Genomic DNA, 19,622 nt, shown 5'->3' with positions numbered 1-19,622 from the left:
TTTTATTTTTATTTCAGACAATACATATTTTTTAATAATTATTATCAGCATCATTAATAATATTTATGTGACATTGAACACACCGGTTTACCTGTCGTGTGTGAACTGTGGGAGGAAACCGGAGCACCCGGCGAAAACCCGTACATCTAAAGCCTGACTCACACTGTAGGATAATCAGCCTGATTTGAGGTCTGATTCCTCCATCCCTACAATCGTACAGTCGCGATCCAATCTTAACGTCCCCTATCCGCTCGCCGATTGTCGGGGACCACCCCCCCAATTTAGTGTTTTTCTTTTCTCTTTTTATTTTTCGATTCAAAGGACAGCAATTGTCAACGCTCCGTCCGAATTTCATTCGTACAGTGTGAGCTCTCGAAAATCGGGTTGTAGAGTCTGAGCACATAAAAGTTAAGGTTATGTTGTGTGCTGTAAACGATTCAGACGTACGTTTTTTTTTTTTAGCACATAAAAGTTAAGGTTATGTCGTGTGCTGTAAACGATTAAGACGTACGATGCGATTCAGACGTACGGTGTTAGCACATAATACTTAAGGTTATGTCGTGTGCTGTAAACGATTCAGACGTACGATGTTCGCACACAAAAGTTAAGGTTATGTCGTGTGCTGTAAGTGATTCAGACGTACGGTGTTAGCACATAATACTTAAGGTTATGTTGTGTGCTGTAAGTGATTCAGACGTACGATGCAATTAAGACGTACGGTGTTAGCACATAATACTTAAGGTTATGTCGTGTGCTGTAAGCGATTAAGACGTACGGTGTTAGCACATAAAAGTTAAGGTTATGTCGTGTGCTGTAAGCGATTAAGACGTACGGTGTTAGCACATAATACTTAAGGTTATGTTGTGTGCTGTAAGTGATTCAGACGTACGGTGTTAGCACATAATGCTTAAGGTTATGTCGTGTGCTGTAAGTGATTCAGACGTACGGTGTTAGCACATAATACTTAAGGTTATGTCGTGTGCTGTAAGTGATTCAGACGTACGGTGTTAGCACATAATACTTAAGGTTATGTCGTGTGCTGTAAGTGATTCAGACGTACGGTGTTAGCACATAATACTTAAGGTTATGTCGTGTGCTGTAAGTGATTCAGACGTACGGTGTTAGCACATAATACTTAAGGTTATGTCGTGTGCTGTAAGTGATTCAGACGTACGGTGTTAGCACATAAAAGTTAATGCTATGTCGTGTGCTGTAAACGATTCAGACGTACGATGCGATTAAGACGTACGGTGTTAGCACATAATACTTAAGGTTATGTTGTGTGCTGTAAGCGATTCAGACGTACGATGCGATTAAGACGTACGGTGTTAGCACATAATACTTAAGGTTATGTTGTGTGCTGTAAGCGATTCAGACGTACGATGCGATTAAGACGTACGGTGTTAGCACATAATACTTAAGGTTATGTTGTGTGCTGTAAGCGATTCAGACGTACGATGCGATTAAGACGTACGGTGTTAGCACATAATACTTAAGGTTATGTCGTGTGCTGTAAACGATTCAGACGTACGATGTTAGCACATAAAAGTTAACGTTATGTCGTGTGCTGTAAACGATTCAGACGTACGGTGTTAGCACACAAAAGTTAAGGTTATGTCGTGTGCTGTAAACGATTCAGTCGTACGATATTAGATTAATAATTATTATCAGCATCATTAATCATTTTTCTGTTACATTGAACACACCGGTTTACCTGTCGTGTGTGAACTGTGGGAGGAAACCGGAGCACCCGGCGAAAACCCGTACATCTAAAGCCTGACTCACACTGTAGGATAATCAGCCTGATTTGAGGTCTGATTCCTCCATCCCATCCCTAGGGTTGTAGAGTCTGAGCGCATACTACTTAAGGTTATGTCGTGTGCTGTAAACGATTCAGACGTACGGTGTTAGCACATAAAAGTTAAGGTTATGTCGTGTGTCGAAAACGATTCAGTTGTACGGTGTGACTTTATGAAAATTGGCCCGGATGTTACTCACCAAAAAAATATACCTCCCTCGCTCCTCCAGTATTCCCCTAGTATTGCCAGCCTTCTCCCTGAGAGTAGCTGGCAGTGGGTTGTGTTTTCCCGTGCACCCTAAAGTTGTAGAGGCAGGTGTAGTCAATGTTGCCCCAGTTGTTTTCAATCTGCAACCTCACATATCTGAAGACGTCTTTGTCCGGATTCTGTTGGGAGACAAACAAAAGAGTCAGACATTGAAATAGAGAAACAAATGGAAAGACAAAAAACAGTGCTGGCAGTGAGAGTTTGAATAACTTGACATCTGCTGTATGTGTTGTCATAATAAACTTCTTCAAAATGCATGTTCATGAACTATCTATGAACCTCTAAGATCATACTTACAGGCAGAGCAAAGGTCTGATGTGGAGTTCCATCTTGTTCATACACCATTCTTCCTAAGAGGGTGCCTTCCTCGTCTGTTCCCCTCATTCCCTGATGAAGACAAAAACAAACAGGTTAGCTATTTCTGACGTCAAACGAGAACATGTATTATACATACGATTTGAAGATCCAACATGTACATATGTGACATATATCTCTAATTGGGATGGAACATATATGACTTACATAGACGGAAAATTCCCTCGGTGCACTTGCAATGTGTCCATTGGGCGACTGGCTCTTGGCGATGTGGCTGAGTGTCACGTGGGAGATAGAGACTGGGTGGGACAGAGAGATGACTAAGTGTCCTCGACCCCCTGAAAAAGGCCAGCATTCTCCTGGATTCAGCCTGGAAGGTGCCTGAAAGAGAAAAGTTCAACGTCTTAGTCTCGACTGTTCATTCATTAACTTCAACTGTATGCAATGTTATTGAATATGACTGATAAACCATCTGTTCATGTGGCTAATTGATTCTCACCTGGATCACTCCTCTCTGTTTTTTGGAAGAACAGCACCAGTTGAATATTGTATCCAATAGAAAGTTCTTGTTTCCTTGAGGCCGATATGTATCTGAGGACAGATGCTGCAATGTTCTGGCACCTAAACAACACAAAGCAAGAAAAACAGTTAGAAGTCTACTTCCAAACAAGTATCACAATAAGGTGTACATTTATATTCTCATGGCAGCCATTTTCCTCTGAAAAACTTATGACATATTTGATCTGAGGAAAAAAATGTCAGGGGTAAATGGCTGCCATGTGAATAAGGTCAACAGTTAGAAAGATGGTCGATGGAGATAGCTTACCTTGCGATTCCAGGGCAAAGTCTGGTAGAGTGTCTGTCTGAGGAAAATGCATGTTTGTCCTCTGCTGAAGTGACATCAAGTCCTCTTGGAATTTTTGGAATTGGAAGTGCACGCTGTCGTCGGTTCTCGAGTGTCCTGAGGGATAAAAAGCACAGATGTTAGAAATTTAATTTTAATAAAACTGTAATCGGGAAATGAAGATTTTCTCAAGGTTTTTCTGATGTACTCAAAATGTTTGTATCAAAAAACTTGACATTTCACTTACCAGAACTTTTAAGGAGCACAAGCACGAGCACAACAGCACTGATGATCTTCCAAAATGAGCTGCCTTTTGTTTCCACTGCAGACGCTGTGCTCTGATTGGTCGGGGTCCTGGTCAGAGTGGGGTTACTCTCAGCGACTTTAACCTCAACAAAGGAAGCAGAAGCCTGATGACTCCTGTTAATGCTGCCGTTTCTGGTGAGCTCATTGGACGTGTCACAGTGGATGATGGGGTTAGTAGGTCCCTCAGTGTAGGTAGGTTTCATAGGCCCGTTTTTGTGTTTCCTCCTCCGAAAGACCCTGCAAGATGAAACACAAGTTAGAACTGAGTGTTCGATGTGTATGTTTGTAATGCACTTACCTAATAACACACTCAACATATGAAGAGACACAGTAAAGCTACTTACCTAATCAAGGTTTCCTTGTAGTTAACAGATGGCGTTCCCTGTTCTGTGTAGTATCCCGCTTCTTGCAGACGAAGACTTCTCCTGGGCATCACTGAAAAAAAGCACAAAGACATGAAGGTCAAATCATTAGTCACATTCTGAGGTAGAGATGATGTATTATCATATATACAACACTTTATATACTTTCATGAATCTAAATTCATTTAAATGCACTTTAGTTTCAAAAATGTTTGATGACAAACCCGAGGTCAAAAAGGGATTTGCATCAAGTTAATTTTTCAAGTGTAAAGTTTGCGACTTGTACTTACTTTTTACTTCTTCTTCCTCCTGTATCGTAAAAATGACGTTTAAATCCTTGTAGAAATGTTTCCTTAATCAGATGTATCGGACGATTTCAACCGACTCTCTGTAAATGGAAAAACTGACCGTCCTGCTTGCAAGTCTTTCTCAAAATGATGAATACTCGACACAGAGAGGGATTCTGTTCTTTGATCTGGAATGTCCTTTGGTCTGTTGTTGCTTAGCAACACATTTAAAGGTAAACAAACTTTAAGCATGAATTACTTCCGTAAAAAAAATTGGAACTTTATAGTTATGATGCAATCTTTTTCTTAAAAAGTGTTCATCAGACAAATGTTCAATAAAGATTACTTTATTTGAATATATTCAGACACATGTGGACTGGAGATTTGTTCTGTTCTGTTTCAGCACAATTCTCAAAGTTAACTTTACTTTAACAGAATAGTTGGTATATAAGTTATTATAGTGTGACATTATTTTGGTGTGTTTATCTACTTGTTATACAGCCTATGGTTATAAGAATATGAACAATTATAATCCAGAATTTGATTAATTGCTGACTCATGGTCATGGTGAGAAGATTGAATATTGAATTTTTCACCAAAGCCGATGACCATAACCATTTTGGTGAGTTTTGGTTCACGTTGAGGCACTCAAAAATGTTACACTTGAAGAGAACTGAAGGATAAAAGTTGCTGTTTAATCCTTTTCCTAAATGTTGTTAATAGAAATCTGACTCCTCTAAATCATTACCTCAAATCTCTGCACATTCTTTTGATGGGATGAGAGGAATGACTGAAGATGTCTCTTTCAGGTTAACAGAGTTTATTAACCTGATGAATCAAGAATACAAGTTACAGAGTCTCTGGGTTCAACACTACGTGTCCCTGACGACAGACAGATACCTGGTCAGTTCATGAAGTCTGAGCCCCGACTATCTTTCCCTGAACCCTTTTATACACTAAACAGAGATTATCTAACCAAATATTGCATTCAAGAATGTGCGGTTTCCTTCCTCCAATAGGCTGGTATAGTAATGACATATTTTTGTAGGCCAGCCCGAAAAAATGGCGCTGGTGGTTCCTACGAAAATTCGCCTATGGGATTTTTGCATTGGATTTTGGATCATTGCATAAAATAAGCTGTGTGTCAAACACACGTTTCTGACGCATTGTTGTTTTGTTTAGCAGGATAATCTTTACAGATGAACATCATTTATATGAAGTTTGAAGAGTTAATGCAGCCGAGAGAAGTAAAAAGCTAACGTTATGCGCTAGCGAACTACACCGCGGTCGGTTTGTAATGACGTCACGACCGTTATGCTTCATCGATCTAATCAACGGATTTGACAAGCCAGTGCTTTGGGCCCTAAATATTTGACTTACATTAATCAATTCAGTGCACACAAAAAGCTCTCCAAGTGAACTATTATGTTGCTCGAAGTGTAAACAGACAACTCAGTGCTGATGTGTTCGTGTTTCCTGTTGGACTGGAGATCAATATTAGATTAGTCATCGTTGCAGCTTTAATGGACTCATGATGTCTGATTCTACTGGAACCAGAATACTGGTGCATTTCTTGTTTTTCTTCCATGGCTTATGAAGAAAAAAAAAAGTGTGTGTTTCCTGAATGGTTTCATTCATGCACAAGTGTTTGAGGATGCATGTGGGTGCTGACAGACTGTAGACACACCTACTCAGTGGGTTTGTGTGTGTGTGTGTTTAAGGGCTGTATGAAAGCAGAAGTGAAAACCTGCTGCAGACAGACTCACTCAGTCAGTCAGTCAGTCAGTGAGGAACAGAGCTGCAGTGTGCTTCTGCTCTCAGCTGTCACACCTTCATCTCATTATCATCACTCTGAGCCTCTCAGCAGCACAACAACAAAAAACAAAAAATGGTCCTTCATCACAAAGAGTTCGCCACGGCAGGGCAGAAAGCCGGCCTGCAGATCTGGAGGATCGAGAGCCTGGAGCTGGTTCCTGTTCCTGAGAGCCTCCACGGGAACTTTTACACTGGAGACGCTTATGTGATCCTGAGCACGCTCAAACAGAGGGACAACTTCTTCTACCACTTACACTACTGGCTCGGTAAGATGCCTCTTGCTTGCCTCTGTGCTTTCAGGAAGAAGAACAGCTGAAATGATGCAGAAACAGTCACAATGATCCGATCAGTTTGCAGGAATAGAAAGTGGTGTTGATCACACCAGACACATAATAAAGATAATGTAACAATACATATATTATTGTGGTGTTGTCAGGCTGGAGATAATCTAATCTAGAGGATAAAGGTCACCTTTTCATGCTTTACGGGAAAAGTCATAACAATTTCAGAGTCAGGGCGGCAAACTACAAATTAAAAGTTATTTACAGGAAGTGCTTTATGTTTTTATTGTCCCACTTCTCTGATTTCTCTGACCACAGAAGGATTGGCTTCTTTTGGATCATCCTTTTTCAATAAATGAATCATGCTTCGTGAATTTGTCTAAAATGTTCATGTTCACTTCGTATGTCTGGAACCAAACCTTCAGCCTCCCCTCTTGTTTCCGAGAGAAGTTTTGACTTCATCATTCTTTTCTTCTGTCTGTCTCTAAGTGTCCTCTGTTTAATGACTGATGATGGGACGTTACGACTTTAGAGGCTTTTAGAGAGATATGAAAGTGGGGGAAGTGGTGAAGCGATAGATATTTATCACTTCAGAGTCTATAGAAACCCTGCAGACTTCCACAGTGACATAACAGATTTAGTAAAGATGTTTTAACTGTGGTCGACTATGAAGGCAGAAAAACATTTGTAAACCATTTTTTGAACGTGTTAAACCTTAAAGAATAAGGGTTAATAACCTTAACTACATTTGATTTTTGCCACAGTATGCAAACAAGTCAACAGAAGGAGGTTTTAAAAACAGTCTGTGTGTTTAGTTTGCATGCTCTCGTCATGCGTAGATCTCTTCCTGCTCACAGTCAAACGAGCCGTCGTCAGATTTACAAGAAACATTATCAGGAGTTATTCTTTCCTCTGCTGTTTTTCAGTTTGTGTGTTCATTTCTTCTCTATGTTCCACATTTCTATTTTCTTCCGAAGTGCACAAAAGAAAATAAATCCTGTTCTTCTTCTTCTTTTTATTTAGGTACTTAAACTTCATCTTCTGTCCGACATTCAGAGTTTAAAAAAGAAGGAGTCTTCGTTCTATTTCCTCTCCTGTCTCTTCTGATAAACGTCTGATAATGAGATAAAGCAGCATGAAGAAGCCAAACAGGAAGTGAAAAGAGGAAAGTGTGTGTCAATAAAGTCCTGCAGAGTCACAGATGTTACTCACATCAGGCTCTGAAGAAACACTAAGAAGCCTCTTAATACGATAGAGAGTGACAGGAAACACTTTTCTACGAGGATATAAATGTAGTATTTTTTTCGAAGTGGAAATGTTAGAAAAAATGTTTTAGGTGAGGTGACGGCGCAGCGGGCACTCAGGGACGTTATGGGTTGGAGTCTTTGAGGCCTGACACATACTGAAATATATATATTTTTAAATCTTAAACCATTTTCGGAACGTGAGCGAGCACAAACACGACGACCAATCACGACAGATTTACAGTTCAGTTCTTGTCTCTTGATAAGCAACGAGACGGCCGACTCCGCCCTCCACACACTAACAGATTCATCCCCCGACAACCGGAGCGTCGACTATCACAACGACCGTCACGTCTGATCACTCTTTCGCCGCGCCAACACGACTAAAGAGTGATCAGACATGGCGGTCGAGCTAAATGCGACCAGCTATTAGCTCGTATATCCAAAGCGCTTTGGTCCCAACTCCTATTGACGTTAAATTCCACGTCGTCTGAATACAAATCAAACGGCGTCTTTCTCTCTTTGTCTGGAGTGATTTCTTTTCCTTCATGTATTTGGTTTGGATGTGCGTGTTTTCTCGTTAGTTTACATCCAACATATTTTTTGTTTCACACAGAAAGACACGTATGAAATGGGCCATTTGAGGAAGTGAAAGTGGATAAAGTCACATCTCCTGGATGTGGTTTGAAGCCATGTTTTAGGAGTTCTGGTTTTTAATTAGTTCTCGAGTCTTTAACATTTCCACTTTCATGCAAGTGACGGGAATGAAGCTTTGTTTTTTAGTCGACACAACAGAAAGAAGTTCTATCAAAATAAAAGAGAGGAATTTAAAAGCATGCAAGCAGACATAATCTTTGGAACTATTTTCTATTTTCAGTGGCGGATGAATCATGGTGTTACTGGACAGCGTGTTTTAGTTTAATCTTTTCATGGATGAGTCATTAAAAACCGAAGCAACATATTTTAACCTCTAAGGACGTGTTAGGTTATATTATTGAACTTTATGTCAGGTGTGTTCATAGTCTTAAAGGATCCTTACAATGGGGTGCACTGAGGCGTTATTGGAGGAAGAACAAACATCAGGCAGATCCATAACAACATGTTAACTGTTGTTTCATCAAAATGTGAGACTTCTCATAGTGATGCAAACTTCAGGTTCATTTCCTGCTTACACTGTTTGTGCGAACAAACTTTTTAATACTTGACCTCAACTTTTCCATCGACAAACCTCGGTTAAAAAAAGCTTCCTGTGTGGTTGTATTTCTCTGTGTACATCGCTGCGGTTTTGTTTCTCGATAAATACTAAATTGAGGTTTAGCAAGGTAAAACAAAGCGCTCATACAGCTTCCTCAGGCGTTCAAAATGCACGACCTCATGTTAATGTTTCTTTCAGCATGTTTCAGACTCTCCTCTCTCTCTAAACGCTCTTCATGGTGCCTCAATTTGTAGAAAAGGTGAACAGGAAGTACTTAATGAATTTTAAATGAGCACATCTGAGAGACGATTATTAATTGTGATTGCACACGGTGTAAAAAAGAAAAGAGCAAAACAGGAAAAGTATTACTCTCCAATGGAAATCAAAAAAGACACGCACATCCCTGAGTAGGTGCTGGATCCCAAAACACAAAGAGGTAAAGAGAAGCAAACCAGATCTGCACACCGAGGAGCTTCTGTGTAAAGGATTTATTGACGTCTCGGTTGTGTGTGAGATCAGGATATTGCGAGTTCTTCAGTGAGCGTACTTCCTTCCTTCTGTAATAAATCTTTCTTCTGCAGATTCCCACTGAAGATGTTCACTCAGAGTGAGTCCATCAGCATAAATCATTAACCAACATACATGCAAACGCTCGTCTCAGCCTTCCTGTCAGTCCGAACCACAACTTGAAAAAACACTTAACGTGCACTTTGAGTGTCTGAGTGTTCTGCTGACGCTGCTGTCACCCTGAAACGTTCACACTGTCATCAGGTCATCTGGTCATTCAGCTGCACGAATCTATCTATCTATCTATCTATCTATCTATCTATCTATCTATCTATCTATCTATCTATCTATCTATCTATCTATCTATCTATCTATCTATCTATCTATCTATCTATCTATCTATCTATCTATCTATCTATCTATCTATCCATCTATCCAAGCAAAATGCTTAAACCCTACTTTTACATTTGTTGTGAGAAAATGATGAAAAGACACAAACTGTCCTGTGATGTTTCCAGTAGATTACAGAAACGCTGTCATGGTTCTACTCTAACTACGTGAAGGCAAAGTGCGTCCGCTGAAAGTTAATATTGTTGTCACTCACAGGCTCCGACTTTAGGACTTAATTTCCCAACAAAGATTTCAGCCAAAAATGATGACCTTTGTGTAACTCTTTTCTCCCAACATGTCCTATCTCTGTCCAGTTAAATATATGCACTTAAGAGTCAATCAAAAATACACAAAGTTTCTGGAGAGCTGATTTTTGTTTTGCACATTTGGACTGAAACAGGAAAGAGAAAGTACAGTGTGCCCTTTCTGTCTGTTCAGCTGTGGTTTCCTATTTATAAAGGCATTGCTGTTTAAATTTCCTTTTTGGTCACACTTCCTGTCTGTCGATTCATTTTCGATGCAGCTGTGAGTGATCTTTCTTTCCTTGCACCTCTGCCACATTCAACACTTTCCTGCACTCGATCCAGCTGAAGACTCTGTGATGTCAGGGTTCAACTGTCTGACAGATAAATAAGATGTTTCTCTTCATCCTGTGACTAAGATGGAAGCTTTGACTCTTGTAGTAACAAAAATGGAAACCAATATCCAATGTTTTCCAGCGTGGTTTCAAGCGTGTATTTGTTCTTTAAAGGAAAGGAGTGCAGTCAAGATGAGAGCGCGGCGGCGGCCATCTTCTCTGTGCAGCTGGACGACTACCTGGGAGGGAAGCCGGTCCAGTACAGAGAACTGCAGGGGGTCGAGTCCACGGCCTTCAGCAGCTACTTCAAGGGCGGGATCACGTACAAGGTGTGGGTCAATTTGAAAACCTCGGCTTAAAAAGACAAGTTTGCCTGCACATCATACATGTTCATTATTTCACACTGGAGATAATTAAAGCTTCTAGAAGCTGAGCCAATCAGCGTTTAGATTCCTTGACTCCCTTGAATGCATCCGAAATGATCCATCTGACCTGCATTCAAGGAACAAACATTTGTTTTCTTCTCCTCTCGAGGACGGACCTGACAGAGCTTGACCTTGTACTTTTTACAAATCTGCATCATCGTGCTGTTAATTCAGCAAACTCAAGACCTGTTCGTGCAAAAGATCAGTTTCTTGGTTAACATACCTGTGAAATAAACCAGTGTGAAGCCTCGGAATAACTTACTATTTACAGTGAAAGTGAGACTCAACAGAAGCACACGAACAGGCGCTCTTCTGGGAGGATGACCTAAACCAAGGCATGACAGCGTTTATTCGGCAGACATATTTGAAGGGGAGAATTTAACTTCACTTTTAATCTGAACACAAGGTCGCTCCTCATGTCTGATTAAAAAACAGCTGGAGCTCGTTTAACACTTACTGCTGACGACTGTGAAAACACCCAGAAGCCAAAATCGCCCCCCAAATGATCAGTCCATCTTTAGTTGTTTAGCGCCAATTCATAAGAAATGTTTTCTCGGGACACTTTACAAAGAGCAGGTGAAAAGACCTGATTCATTTCTATATTACGAAGAAGTTACAGTGGCAGGAAAAACTTCCTTTTAGGAGGCCGGATTCTGAGGGAAAGGATAGAGATAATAATTGCTGATGGAGCACAGGGTAGAAGAAGATGTTTGTATTTATCATCTGAAAAAAAAACCCTTCTTTTTCACACATTTGAAGCCCCTCCCATTAAAAACATGCAGCCCAAAGTGCTTCACATAGGAACAAACGAATAAAAAGCCTAAAACAAGAATAGAAACATGTTGTGCAAGACTTCAAAAATGAAGAAGTACAAGGTATAAAAAAACTCATAAATCAATCAATACAAAGGAGTTACAACATTATAAGAAGCTAAGTTTGAAATATTACTCGACATTAAGATCCCAAGTAAACATGTTTGTTTTTCCTGTCTGAATCACGTGTGTGATTTATTTCCATGCCTCTGTAGCAGGATTATTCCTGACCACAGAAAAAGTGACTCATGGGACAGAAGAGAGAGTCTTGAGCAAATAGGCGAATGAATGCAACGTAGTTTTTTTTTCTCCTCAGACAGGGGGCGTGGCCTCAGGTTTCCATCACGTGATCACCAATGACCTTTCGGCACAGAGACTCCTTCACATCAAGGGCAGGCGGGTCGTCAGGGCGACGCAGGTCCCCCTCAGCTGGTCCAGCTTCAACAGCGGGGACTGCTTCATCGTGGACCTCGGAGACGTGAGGATGTTGGATGTTTGCTGAGGGAGGGAAGGTGAATCTACAGACTTGTTCAGATGTGTTCACTGACTGTGTGTGTGTGTGTGTGTGTGTGTGTGTGTTCACTGTAGAAGATCTATCAGTGGTGTGGAGCCAAGTGCAACAAGTTTGAGCGGCTGAAGGCGGCACAGGTGGCCAGAGCGATCAGAGACAACGAGAGGAACGCCCGAGCAGAGCTGGTGGTCGTAGAAGAAGGCAATGAACCCTCCGCGCTAACTAATGTAAAAACTTTCACACAACATCTGTGTAACTCCCTTCAACATCTGTCTCATGTCTCAAATAAAACATCCAATATTACGTACCAAAACTGAGGCCTCGGCCACATGTAGGTGTGCTTCACCTTGATGCGCTCTCATGTCTTACTGCCTGCTGTTGTTTTGTCCTGCCGTTAACTTGCTAGCCTGAATAATACAACAGATGCATTAAGAGCTGGTCATTTTTATGTTTTATGCCAACAGGTTCTTGGAGCGAAGCCGCAGCTGTCAGAGGGAAATGACGACGATGACACAGAGGCAGACGTGTCCAACAGGAAAATGGCCAAACTATACATGGTGCAGTACCATGTACACAGAGACAGACACAAAACATCAAACATCACACCTCACATCATGCTTTCGTCACACAGAGAGCGATGAGCCTCTCTGCTTGCTGCTCAGACAATCAAACAGAACGCTCAACATACGTGAGGTTATGTCAACAACTGCACATGCAAACACTTTACAAACAACGACCTGGCAACGCTTGTGTCCCATAACGTCTGCTTGTCAGCAAATGCAATACTACCAGCGCCGTCTTCATCTCATATTTTACTTTCTATCGTCTCCAGTTTTTTTTTCCTCGCCTCCTTAAGTTGAAAACTTTTCGCTGCTGCAGACACAGACACACTTGCAGCCTCTTCGGTCAGATAAACACACAACCTCATCATAATGAGAAACTAGTTTTAGTTGAAAATGATGGAAATGAAAAAGTCTGCAAGTATTGTAAATATCAAGCAAATGCTTAAGGAAAAGCAACAGATTTCGACAGCTCCGTATGAAGGCAATGCTTCAAAGTGGTGGTTAAAAAGTCCAGCAGCGTATCAAAGTTGGCAAAGCATCTGAAAGACCGACACTCGGTCTCTACGATGAATTTAGAGAGGTCAATTAAGCTCCTGTTTCAGCAACATATAAATATACATGTTAACGTTAGCCGTTTAACTAGCCGATAGCCATGTTAGCTGTCTCGTATTTTAAGCTAGCAGCCGTGGCTAATAATGAAACAACCCATGTTAATGTGGGAGCAAACGTTAACAGTCCTGCCCGTCTGTAACTGAAACACACTGTGTTTAATTAAAGGACAACACAAATATTTTTCCCTGAAAGTCTTATGTTTATATGTCAAAGAAAGAAGTCGACCAGCAGCTACTATTAACATAAGCTGCTAAATGTAGCTATGCTTCCTCATAAAAGTGTAAGACTTTGTTGTTAAATGTTGCGCTCCGTAATACTTTATGAAAAAATTGTATTCTGTTTATAGTTTGTATTCTCAACTTTATAAAAGGAAATCATCCTTCTACAGTTGTTTTTTTTCGGTGTCGAAAATGGTGTCGAGTATTGAGCTTTTGTCTGAGTATCGGTATCGAAATTAAAATTCTAGTATCGTGACAACCCTGCTGCATGATGTGTCTTACAAAAGTGCATTTGCACTCAGAGAACTTTAGTGGGCACCAAATCTACCAACTCTCACCTTGTTTGTGTTGGTTTGTTTCAGGTTTCTGATGCAACAGGATCCATGAAAGTGAGCGTTGTGAAGGAGGAGAACCCTTTCCTCCAGGCCGACCTGATCTCGGAGGAATGCTTCATCTTAGACCACGGCAAAAACAAGATGATATTTGTATGGAAAGGTAAACAGACACTGGCCTCTGAGAAACTCAGGATCAGCTTTCACTGCTTTAATTGTGTGCGCGTCTTTGAAGCAGGTTGTTTGAGTACTTTATGTTAACATCTGTTTGTTCTTATTTGTGAACCAACAGGACACAAGGCCAACCCAGGTGAGAGAAAAGAGGCAATGAAAACAGCCGAGGGCTTCATCAAACAGATGCGCTACCCAGCAAACACACAGGTTCACTTCCACTTTTCTGCTGGATGATTTTATCTGAAGAGAAAAAGTCGTGTCCTAGTATATATAGGAATAAGATGTTCAGGTTGGTTTTAGTTTTGTTTGTTTTGTTGCTGCAGATCCAAGTGTTACCTGAGGGGGGAGAGACCCCCATGTTCAAGCAGTTCTTCATGGGATGGAGAGACCGGGACCAGAGCGACGGATTCGGAAAGGTGGTTGTGACAGAGAGGATCGCGAAGATCCAGCAGGTGGAGTTTGATGCCTCAAAGCTTCACGAGTCCCATCACATGGCAGCTCAGTACAACATGGTGGACGACGGCAGCGGAGACACTCAGGTGACTTAGCTTTCAGCGAGCGTGGCCAAACAGGAAACGTGATAAATCACAGGCCATCGCATCTGTGCCCTTTATAAGCTTAATGTCAAAAGTTAATCACGATTAATCACATTTTAACTTGGTTTAGATGTGCTTTTATTTTGTAGTTTTGTGCTTGTTTAGCGTTTTCCTATTGGGAGCAAAACTGCTTTTATTTTGAAAGAAGATTTCTGAACTTTTTGTAGATGGAAATTATCCCCATCCTCACATACTTTTCTTTCTTTTGTCAGATCTGGAGGGTGGAGAGCAGCGGCAGAGTTCCTGTCGACTCAAAGAGCTTCGGTCAGTTTTACGGCGGCGACTGTTACATCATCCTGTACACGTACGGAAAGAGGCAGATCATCTACACCTGGTACGACGACGATCACTCACTGAGATGGTTCTACTTCAAACAAAGAGTTGTTACTTCCTCTGTGATACGCACCGATGCTCTGGCTTCCTCATTTATCTCTTCTATATCTGTTTATCTTTATGTTATTAGAGTTGTATTAATGGAGGATTATCTTCCTGTAGTCATCTCTAAAGCCCTTTAGCTCTATTTCAGTGTCGCAGCCAAAGGGCAACACGCTTTAAGAGTTAGCAAAGAGTCGTTTTATTAAACAAACACTGATCCTTGTCACGTGTCTCTGTCTGGCCTACAGGCAGGGAGCGAGCTGCTCCTTAGACGAGCTTACAGCGTCGGCCTTCCTGACCGTACAGCTAGATCGATCGCTGGGAGGAAATGCAGTTCAGGTATGATGTTAAACAATGTGGAGAATGTGAATGTGTCTCTCTATCTAATAGGACTTTATATTATTTAATTTCATTGTGTTACAAGGTCATTTTTTTCTATTTAAGCTGTCAGAAAAAGTGCACCATTGAACAAAGCTGCCTTCTTTTCCTGTTGAATATGTAAAAGTCACATGATCTCCTCCTCTTCAGTGTAAATCAGTGTCAGAGCTCCTCTTCATCATGTGTGTGAAGTGTGTTGTTGTAAATCCACTCTGATCCTGTATTTGATCATGTCTATAAACCCCTCTATTTCTCGGGTGTACTCTGTGCTTTCTGGCTCCATGTCCTGTTGTTTACGGTGAGAAGGCAGACTCAGAGGGCAGAACAAACACCTAGCTGTGGGAGTGTCACCCACCTAGGGGAGGGGCTACTGCCCTTTGTGATGTCATGAAGGGAACATCTCCAAATGGCCTGTTTGAGCACACATGGAGCAGGCAGAAGACGGAGAGGGTGGACTTTTCTTATCATTGGGGGGTTTGTAGACAGACATGTTAGAGTCAGAGGAACTCAGAGAAAAGGATTGTTACAGAATATGTGACCTTTAAGTTAAATCATGGCGAATTCAAATCACACTGTAGTTTCTCTTATTGTTGAAGTGTCAACCAAAAGCTGTCTTATTTAACTCTCAACTCTCATGATAGCTCGTGAGCTTGATGGTTTGCGTCCATCAGAAGAGACGAGGGCGCTACATTTAAGATTCTTCAGCAGCACCTTTACGCCGACCGTCGTCATTTCAAGCGATGATAAATCTATTCCACCCTGACATGTTTAATGCGACTTACAGTGGGGGTCTGTTCCTTTGAGGATTTCAATAAACAAAACCTCTGTGTACATTTTATTCCTCTTCTGTTTTTGTGTGTCATCAGGTCAGAGTGTGTCAAGGTAAAGAACCTCCTCATCTGCTGAGTCTCTTCAAGTCCAAACCCCTCATTGTTTACAAGAATGGTACGTCACGCCACGGAGGTCAGGCCCCCGCTCCTCAGACCAGACTGTTTCAGGTCCGACGAAACCTCGGCACCATCACCAGGATAGCTGAGGTCAGGATCTCACTGTGTTTTTACCAAGTGTAGTATTTCATGTTGTCCGGAAATGTTAAGCCCTACGTGTGTTGCAGGTGGAGGCTGCTGCAGCCAGTCTGAACTCTAACGACGCCTACCTGCTGAAGATGGCCAGTGGGCAGGGCTACCTGTGGATGGGTAAAGGAGCCAGCGATGAAGAATTAAAGGGAGCCGAGTACATGAGTAAAGAGCTGAACTGCAGCAGCAAACGCATCACTGAAGAAAAAGAACCAGGTCACTGTCTACCTCATTACAGACATGCATTAAATCACGAGTTGTCTGCCGTTACTTCAGTCGCTTTAAAGCCACCAAAACAACAAAAACATTTAACCTCTCAGAGCGCAGGAGCTGCTGGTGACTCGGCAAGTTAGATGTGCATTGAAGGAGTAATATGTATGATCTGAAATAACCAATAAAAACACCAATATTACACTTTTACACACTGAATCTGTTCAGGGGATTAGACCAGCAACTCCTACGCTTTGTAAGTTAAATTGCTGGGGTTTTTTCAATTGAGTCTAAAAAGTCATGGCTGTTTATGGCTTTAAAAAACCCCATTTTGAATCTTGTAAAACACGTCTGAAGGTGTCAAACAATTAGAGCAACAATCTGAGCAGCTTTTTGAATTTATCTAACGGGGAAATCCCATAATTTCCTAAACTTAATTCGATCCAATATGTTGAAATGTTGTTGTAATTCTCCTTTAAAACATGTCCGTCAACATACGTTCTGGCTTTGTGACTCGGAGCTGGAATAACAGGTACTTAAATAAACCTGAGCCTCTGTTGGCTCTACCTGTGATAAGTAAACACTGAGTGTGTTGCTCTGCATTGTGCTGCAGAGAGGAGAAACACTCATGCAAATGTCAGCTGGGTCGGGATGGATGCAGGACGAGATCTTCAACACACACACAAAAAAAAACAGTCATGTCGGGTCAGAGTTAGTTTATTCTGTCTCTCACTTTACTTGCCGATCTGCTCTCCAGTAGCCTCCAGCTGCTGTCAATCAAACACAAGAATCGCCCTCGTCTGACAAAAGGAACAAAGAACCTTATGTAGCTTGTATAAAACAACATACACACAATGTTGACACGCTGAGGATTGAAGGAGACTTTAAATACTTCCTGCTTTTGCATTCGACAGAATAAATGCAGATCTAATTTCCGGTGCCTTTTTTCCACACATCATAACGTGTGTTACTTCTGCACCGCTTCACCTGAATGAACGTTTTCTTCTAAAAGGTCTGTGCTGATTTTTGCGTGTTTTTTTTCTTTTTCTCCTACAGCTGATTTTTGGACGGCCTTAGGGGGGAAGACAAAGTACCAGACCTCCGAGAGGCTGGAGAGTCAGACCCTGCCTCACCCTCCTCGTCTGTTTGGATGCTCCAATAAGACGGGCAGGTTCATCGTAAGTGTCTGATCCTGGATCATCAAACCTCTTCATGTTATCAATCTGTACACATTAAAGCCGCGGTTCTGTTTACTCCCACGTAGTTAATCATAACTAGAAACATCCTCATCAGTCAGCTGTTATCTTTCTCACTTGAGCAGATCTGTGAGAAGCTGCGGTGTGTTTGTTTTAGAGCGTGTGTGTTTTCATGTCGTGCAGATCGAGGAGGTTCCAGGAGAGTTCACTCAGGACGACCTGGCAGAAGATGACGTGATGCTGCTGGATGTTTGGGATCAGGTACACTGCTGCTGCCGTTACGATCATCTCTGGATGAATCAAACACTCTCTCTCTAACACACCTGATTCTCTGCTGCAGGTGTTCGTCTGGATCGGGAAGGACGCCAACGAGGTGGAGAGGACCGAGTCTCTCAAATCTGGTGAGCTTCTGGTTCTGCTTAGACTCATCCACAGAGGTTTAACGAGTTTCACATGTAATACCTCTCTCCGCCACATGAGGTCACTGCCGACACATGAGTCAGCAGCTGAGGAGCCTTTCTGTACCTTAACAGTGACTTTTTTGTTTGTCTCCTCTGCAGCCAAACAATATGTGGATTCTGACCCGAGCGGGCGGGACAAGCAGACCCCTCTGGTTGTGGTGAAACAAGGCCATGAGCCCCCCACCTTCACAGGCTGGTTCCTGGCCTGGGACCCCTCCCACTGGGACTCGGTCAGCAAGAGCATGCATGCCATGCGCCTGTAGACTCTCGTATATGGGGAGACATTAATAATGCTTTTATATAGTCAGTGTGATGAGAGGAACACACTCAACGTCTTTAAAAATTGTTTTCACTTTTTTTAACTTCACATTTGCACTCAAGTTGTTTTTATTGTTTTGTACCTGAAATATTGTTTCTACAGATGTGTCAGGGATTCTCAGATGTCTCGTCTGATTGGGGCAAAAAAAAAAAAAAAGGAAAACTTCAGGAACCTCGGCTCCTGGATTTTCAGTTTGAAATATTGTGTCTCCTTTGAAATCTTTTTCGAAATTATTTTACAAATAAGTTGTTTGCTTCCACAAATGAATAAAGATTGATTTTGAACTCTTCATCTTGTGGTTGAAAAGAAAATAATTTATCCCAACGTAAAGTACTCAATGAAAGGATGAGAACTCATCCCATGTATGCCCCTATGACCTGCAGACAACTTACATAACCTGCCCTGTGAGCCTTCGTGACCACAATCAAAAGAGCATTGCCACCTTCATCAGTCCCGACCACATGGGCCCTAAAGGCCCCCGTTGTCATACTTCAGTAATGATCCATTAGGTTTATTATTATTCTTGTAACAGTCATATAACGTGCTGTTCCTTGTTTTCAGGAAAAACCCAGATGTACAGATCAGCATTCAGACCTTGTGTAAAGAGGAGAAAATATTTCATGCAATGAAAAAGCTGACATTTCACTTTCTCTAGAGGTTTCCTCTGTTTGACTGCCACAAACAGGTGACCTGCGTGCGCGCGCAGGTGTGTGCATGTGCGCGTCCATGTCTGCGCGTAACAGCAACAGGCGTTGTTCACTGCCGATCCGACCGTGCAATCCAGGTGCGTCAAGGTAACTACATTAGGATGTAATCAAACCGGAAATACCATCGTTTCAGGGCTCAAATAAAAGCATGAAAACACACTGAAAGCTGCAGAGTATTTACTTTAATCAGGACTCGTGGGCTGAAAATACATATGAACGCCTGGAGAGAACATTTTAAGTCAAACTTACCTTTTGTAGAAGTGTAATGATGGAGGAACGGAGCATCACAGTTTCCTTTAGGTTAAATAATCGTTTTCATCACCTCGCCAACATCCGACTCCAAAATAAATCAAAGGTGAAATAGTTTAAAAGGTTTAATAAAGATTCACATTCCATTAGGTAAAGTAAACTCAATGTGCTGTAACTGATCATAAACAGAAATACGAGAGTCAAATAGCTATTTCAACA

General features: G+C 41.6%; 2 protein-coding genes across 3 annotated transcripts; one reads left to right on the top strand and one right to left on the bottom strand.

Moving 5' to 3' along the window:
- Positions 1-1,881: 1,881 nt before the first annotated feature.
- Positions 1,882-4,283, bottom strand: LOC306839545 (SUN domain-containing protein 3-like). Of its 2 annotated transcripts, XM_079368300.1 has the most exons (8): positions 4,184-4,283; positions 3,876-3,966; positions 3,473-3,768; positions 3,208-3,342; positions 2,881-3,002; positions 2,589-2,762; positions 2,364-2,453; positions 1,882-2,185 (listed from the first exon to the last, which is right to left on the bottom strand). In XM_079368300.1, coding segments are annotated over exons 1-8 (1,059 nt in total). In that variant the 5' UTR covers positions 4,185-4,283; the 3' UTR covers positions 1,882-2,035. The 2 variants fall into 2 exon arrangements, with proteins under 2 accessions (XP_079224426.1, XP_079224425.1); XM_079368299.1 differs by lacking the exon at positions 4,184-4,283 and having other exon boundaries at positions 3,876-4,046.
- Positions 4,284-5,753: 1,470 nt separating this feature from the next.
- scin (scinderin) lies at positions 5,754-18,736 on the top strand. Its single transcript, XM_079368679.1, has 16 exons — positions 5,754-6,261; positions 10,364-10,518; positions 11,743-11,904; positions 12,015-12,164; positions 12,402-12,494; positions 13,693-13,825; positions 13,955-14,043; positions 14,160-14,375; positions 14,645-14,766; positions 15,056-15,146; positions 16,052-16,222; positions 16,300-16,477; positions 17,528-17,649; positions 17,851-17,928; positions 18,008-18,068; positions 18,228-18,736. Exons 1-16 carry the CDS (start codon positions 6,069-6,071, stop codon positions 18,389-18,391), a joined length of 2,178 nt encoding a protein of 725 aa, XP_079224805.1. The 5' UTR covers positions 5,754-6,068; the 3' UTR covers positions 18,392-18,736.
- The last annotated feature ends 886 nt before the right edge of the window (positions 18,737-19,622 follow it).

The sequence above is a fragment of the Symphodus melops genome (genome assembly GCF_947650265.1).
Source record: "Symphodus melops genome assembly, chromosome: 18".
In the NCBI taxonomy this organism is placed as follows: Eukaryota; Metazoa; Chordata; class Actinopteri; order Labriformes; family Labridae; genus Symphodus; species Symphodus melops.
This window is presented reverse-complemented; position numbering and strand designations above follow the sequence as displayed.

What these genes read in the sequence shown, in the direction of transcription:
- LOC306839545 (XM_079368299.1), bottom strand. Translation starts at nt 3,988, where the DNA reads ATGTCTTTGTGCTTTTTTTCAGTGATGCCCAGGAGAAGTCTTCGTCTG. An exon ending in TACAAGGAAACCTTGATTAG is followed by an intron (nt 3,769 to 3,875) that starts GTAAGTAGCTTT and finishes TTCATCTTGCAG; the next exon opens with GGTCTTTCGGAGGAGGAAAC. An exon ending in CTTTGCCCTGGAATCGCAAG is followed by an intron (nt 3,003 to 3,207) that starts GTAAGCTATCTC and finishes TGTGTTGTTTAG; the next exon opens with GTGCCAGAACATTGCAGCAT.
- scin (XM_079368679.1), top strand. Translation starts at nt 6,069, where the DNA reads ATGGTCCTTCATCACAAAGAGTTCGCCACGGCAGGGCAGAAAGCCGGC. An exon ending in AGGCAGATCATCTACACCTG is followed by an intron (nt 14,767 to 15,055) that starts GTACGACGACGA and finishes TCTGGCCTACAG; the next exon opens with GCAGGGAGCGAGCTGCTCCT. An exon ending in CACTGAAGAAAAAGAACCAG is followed by an intron (nt 16,478 to 17,527) that starts GTCACTGTCTAC and finishes TTTCTCCTACAG; the next exon opens with CTGATTTTTGGACGGCCTTA.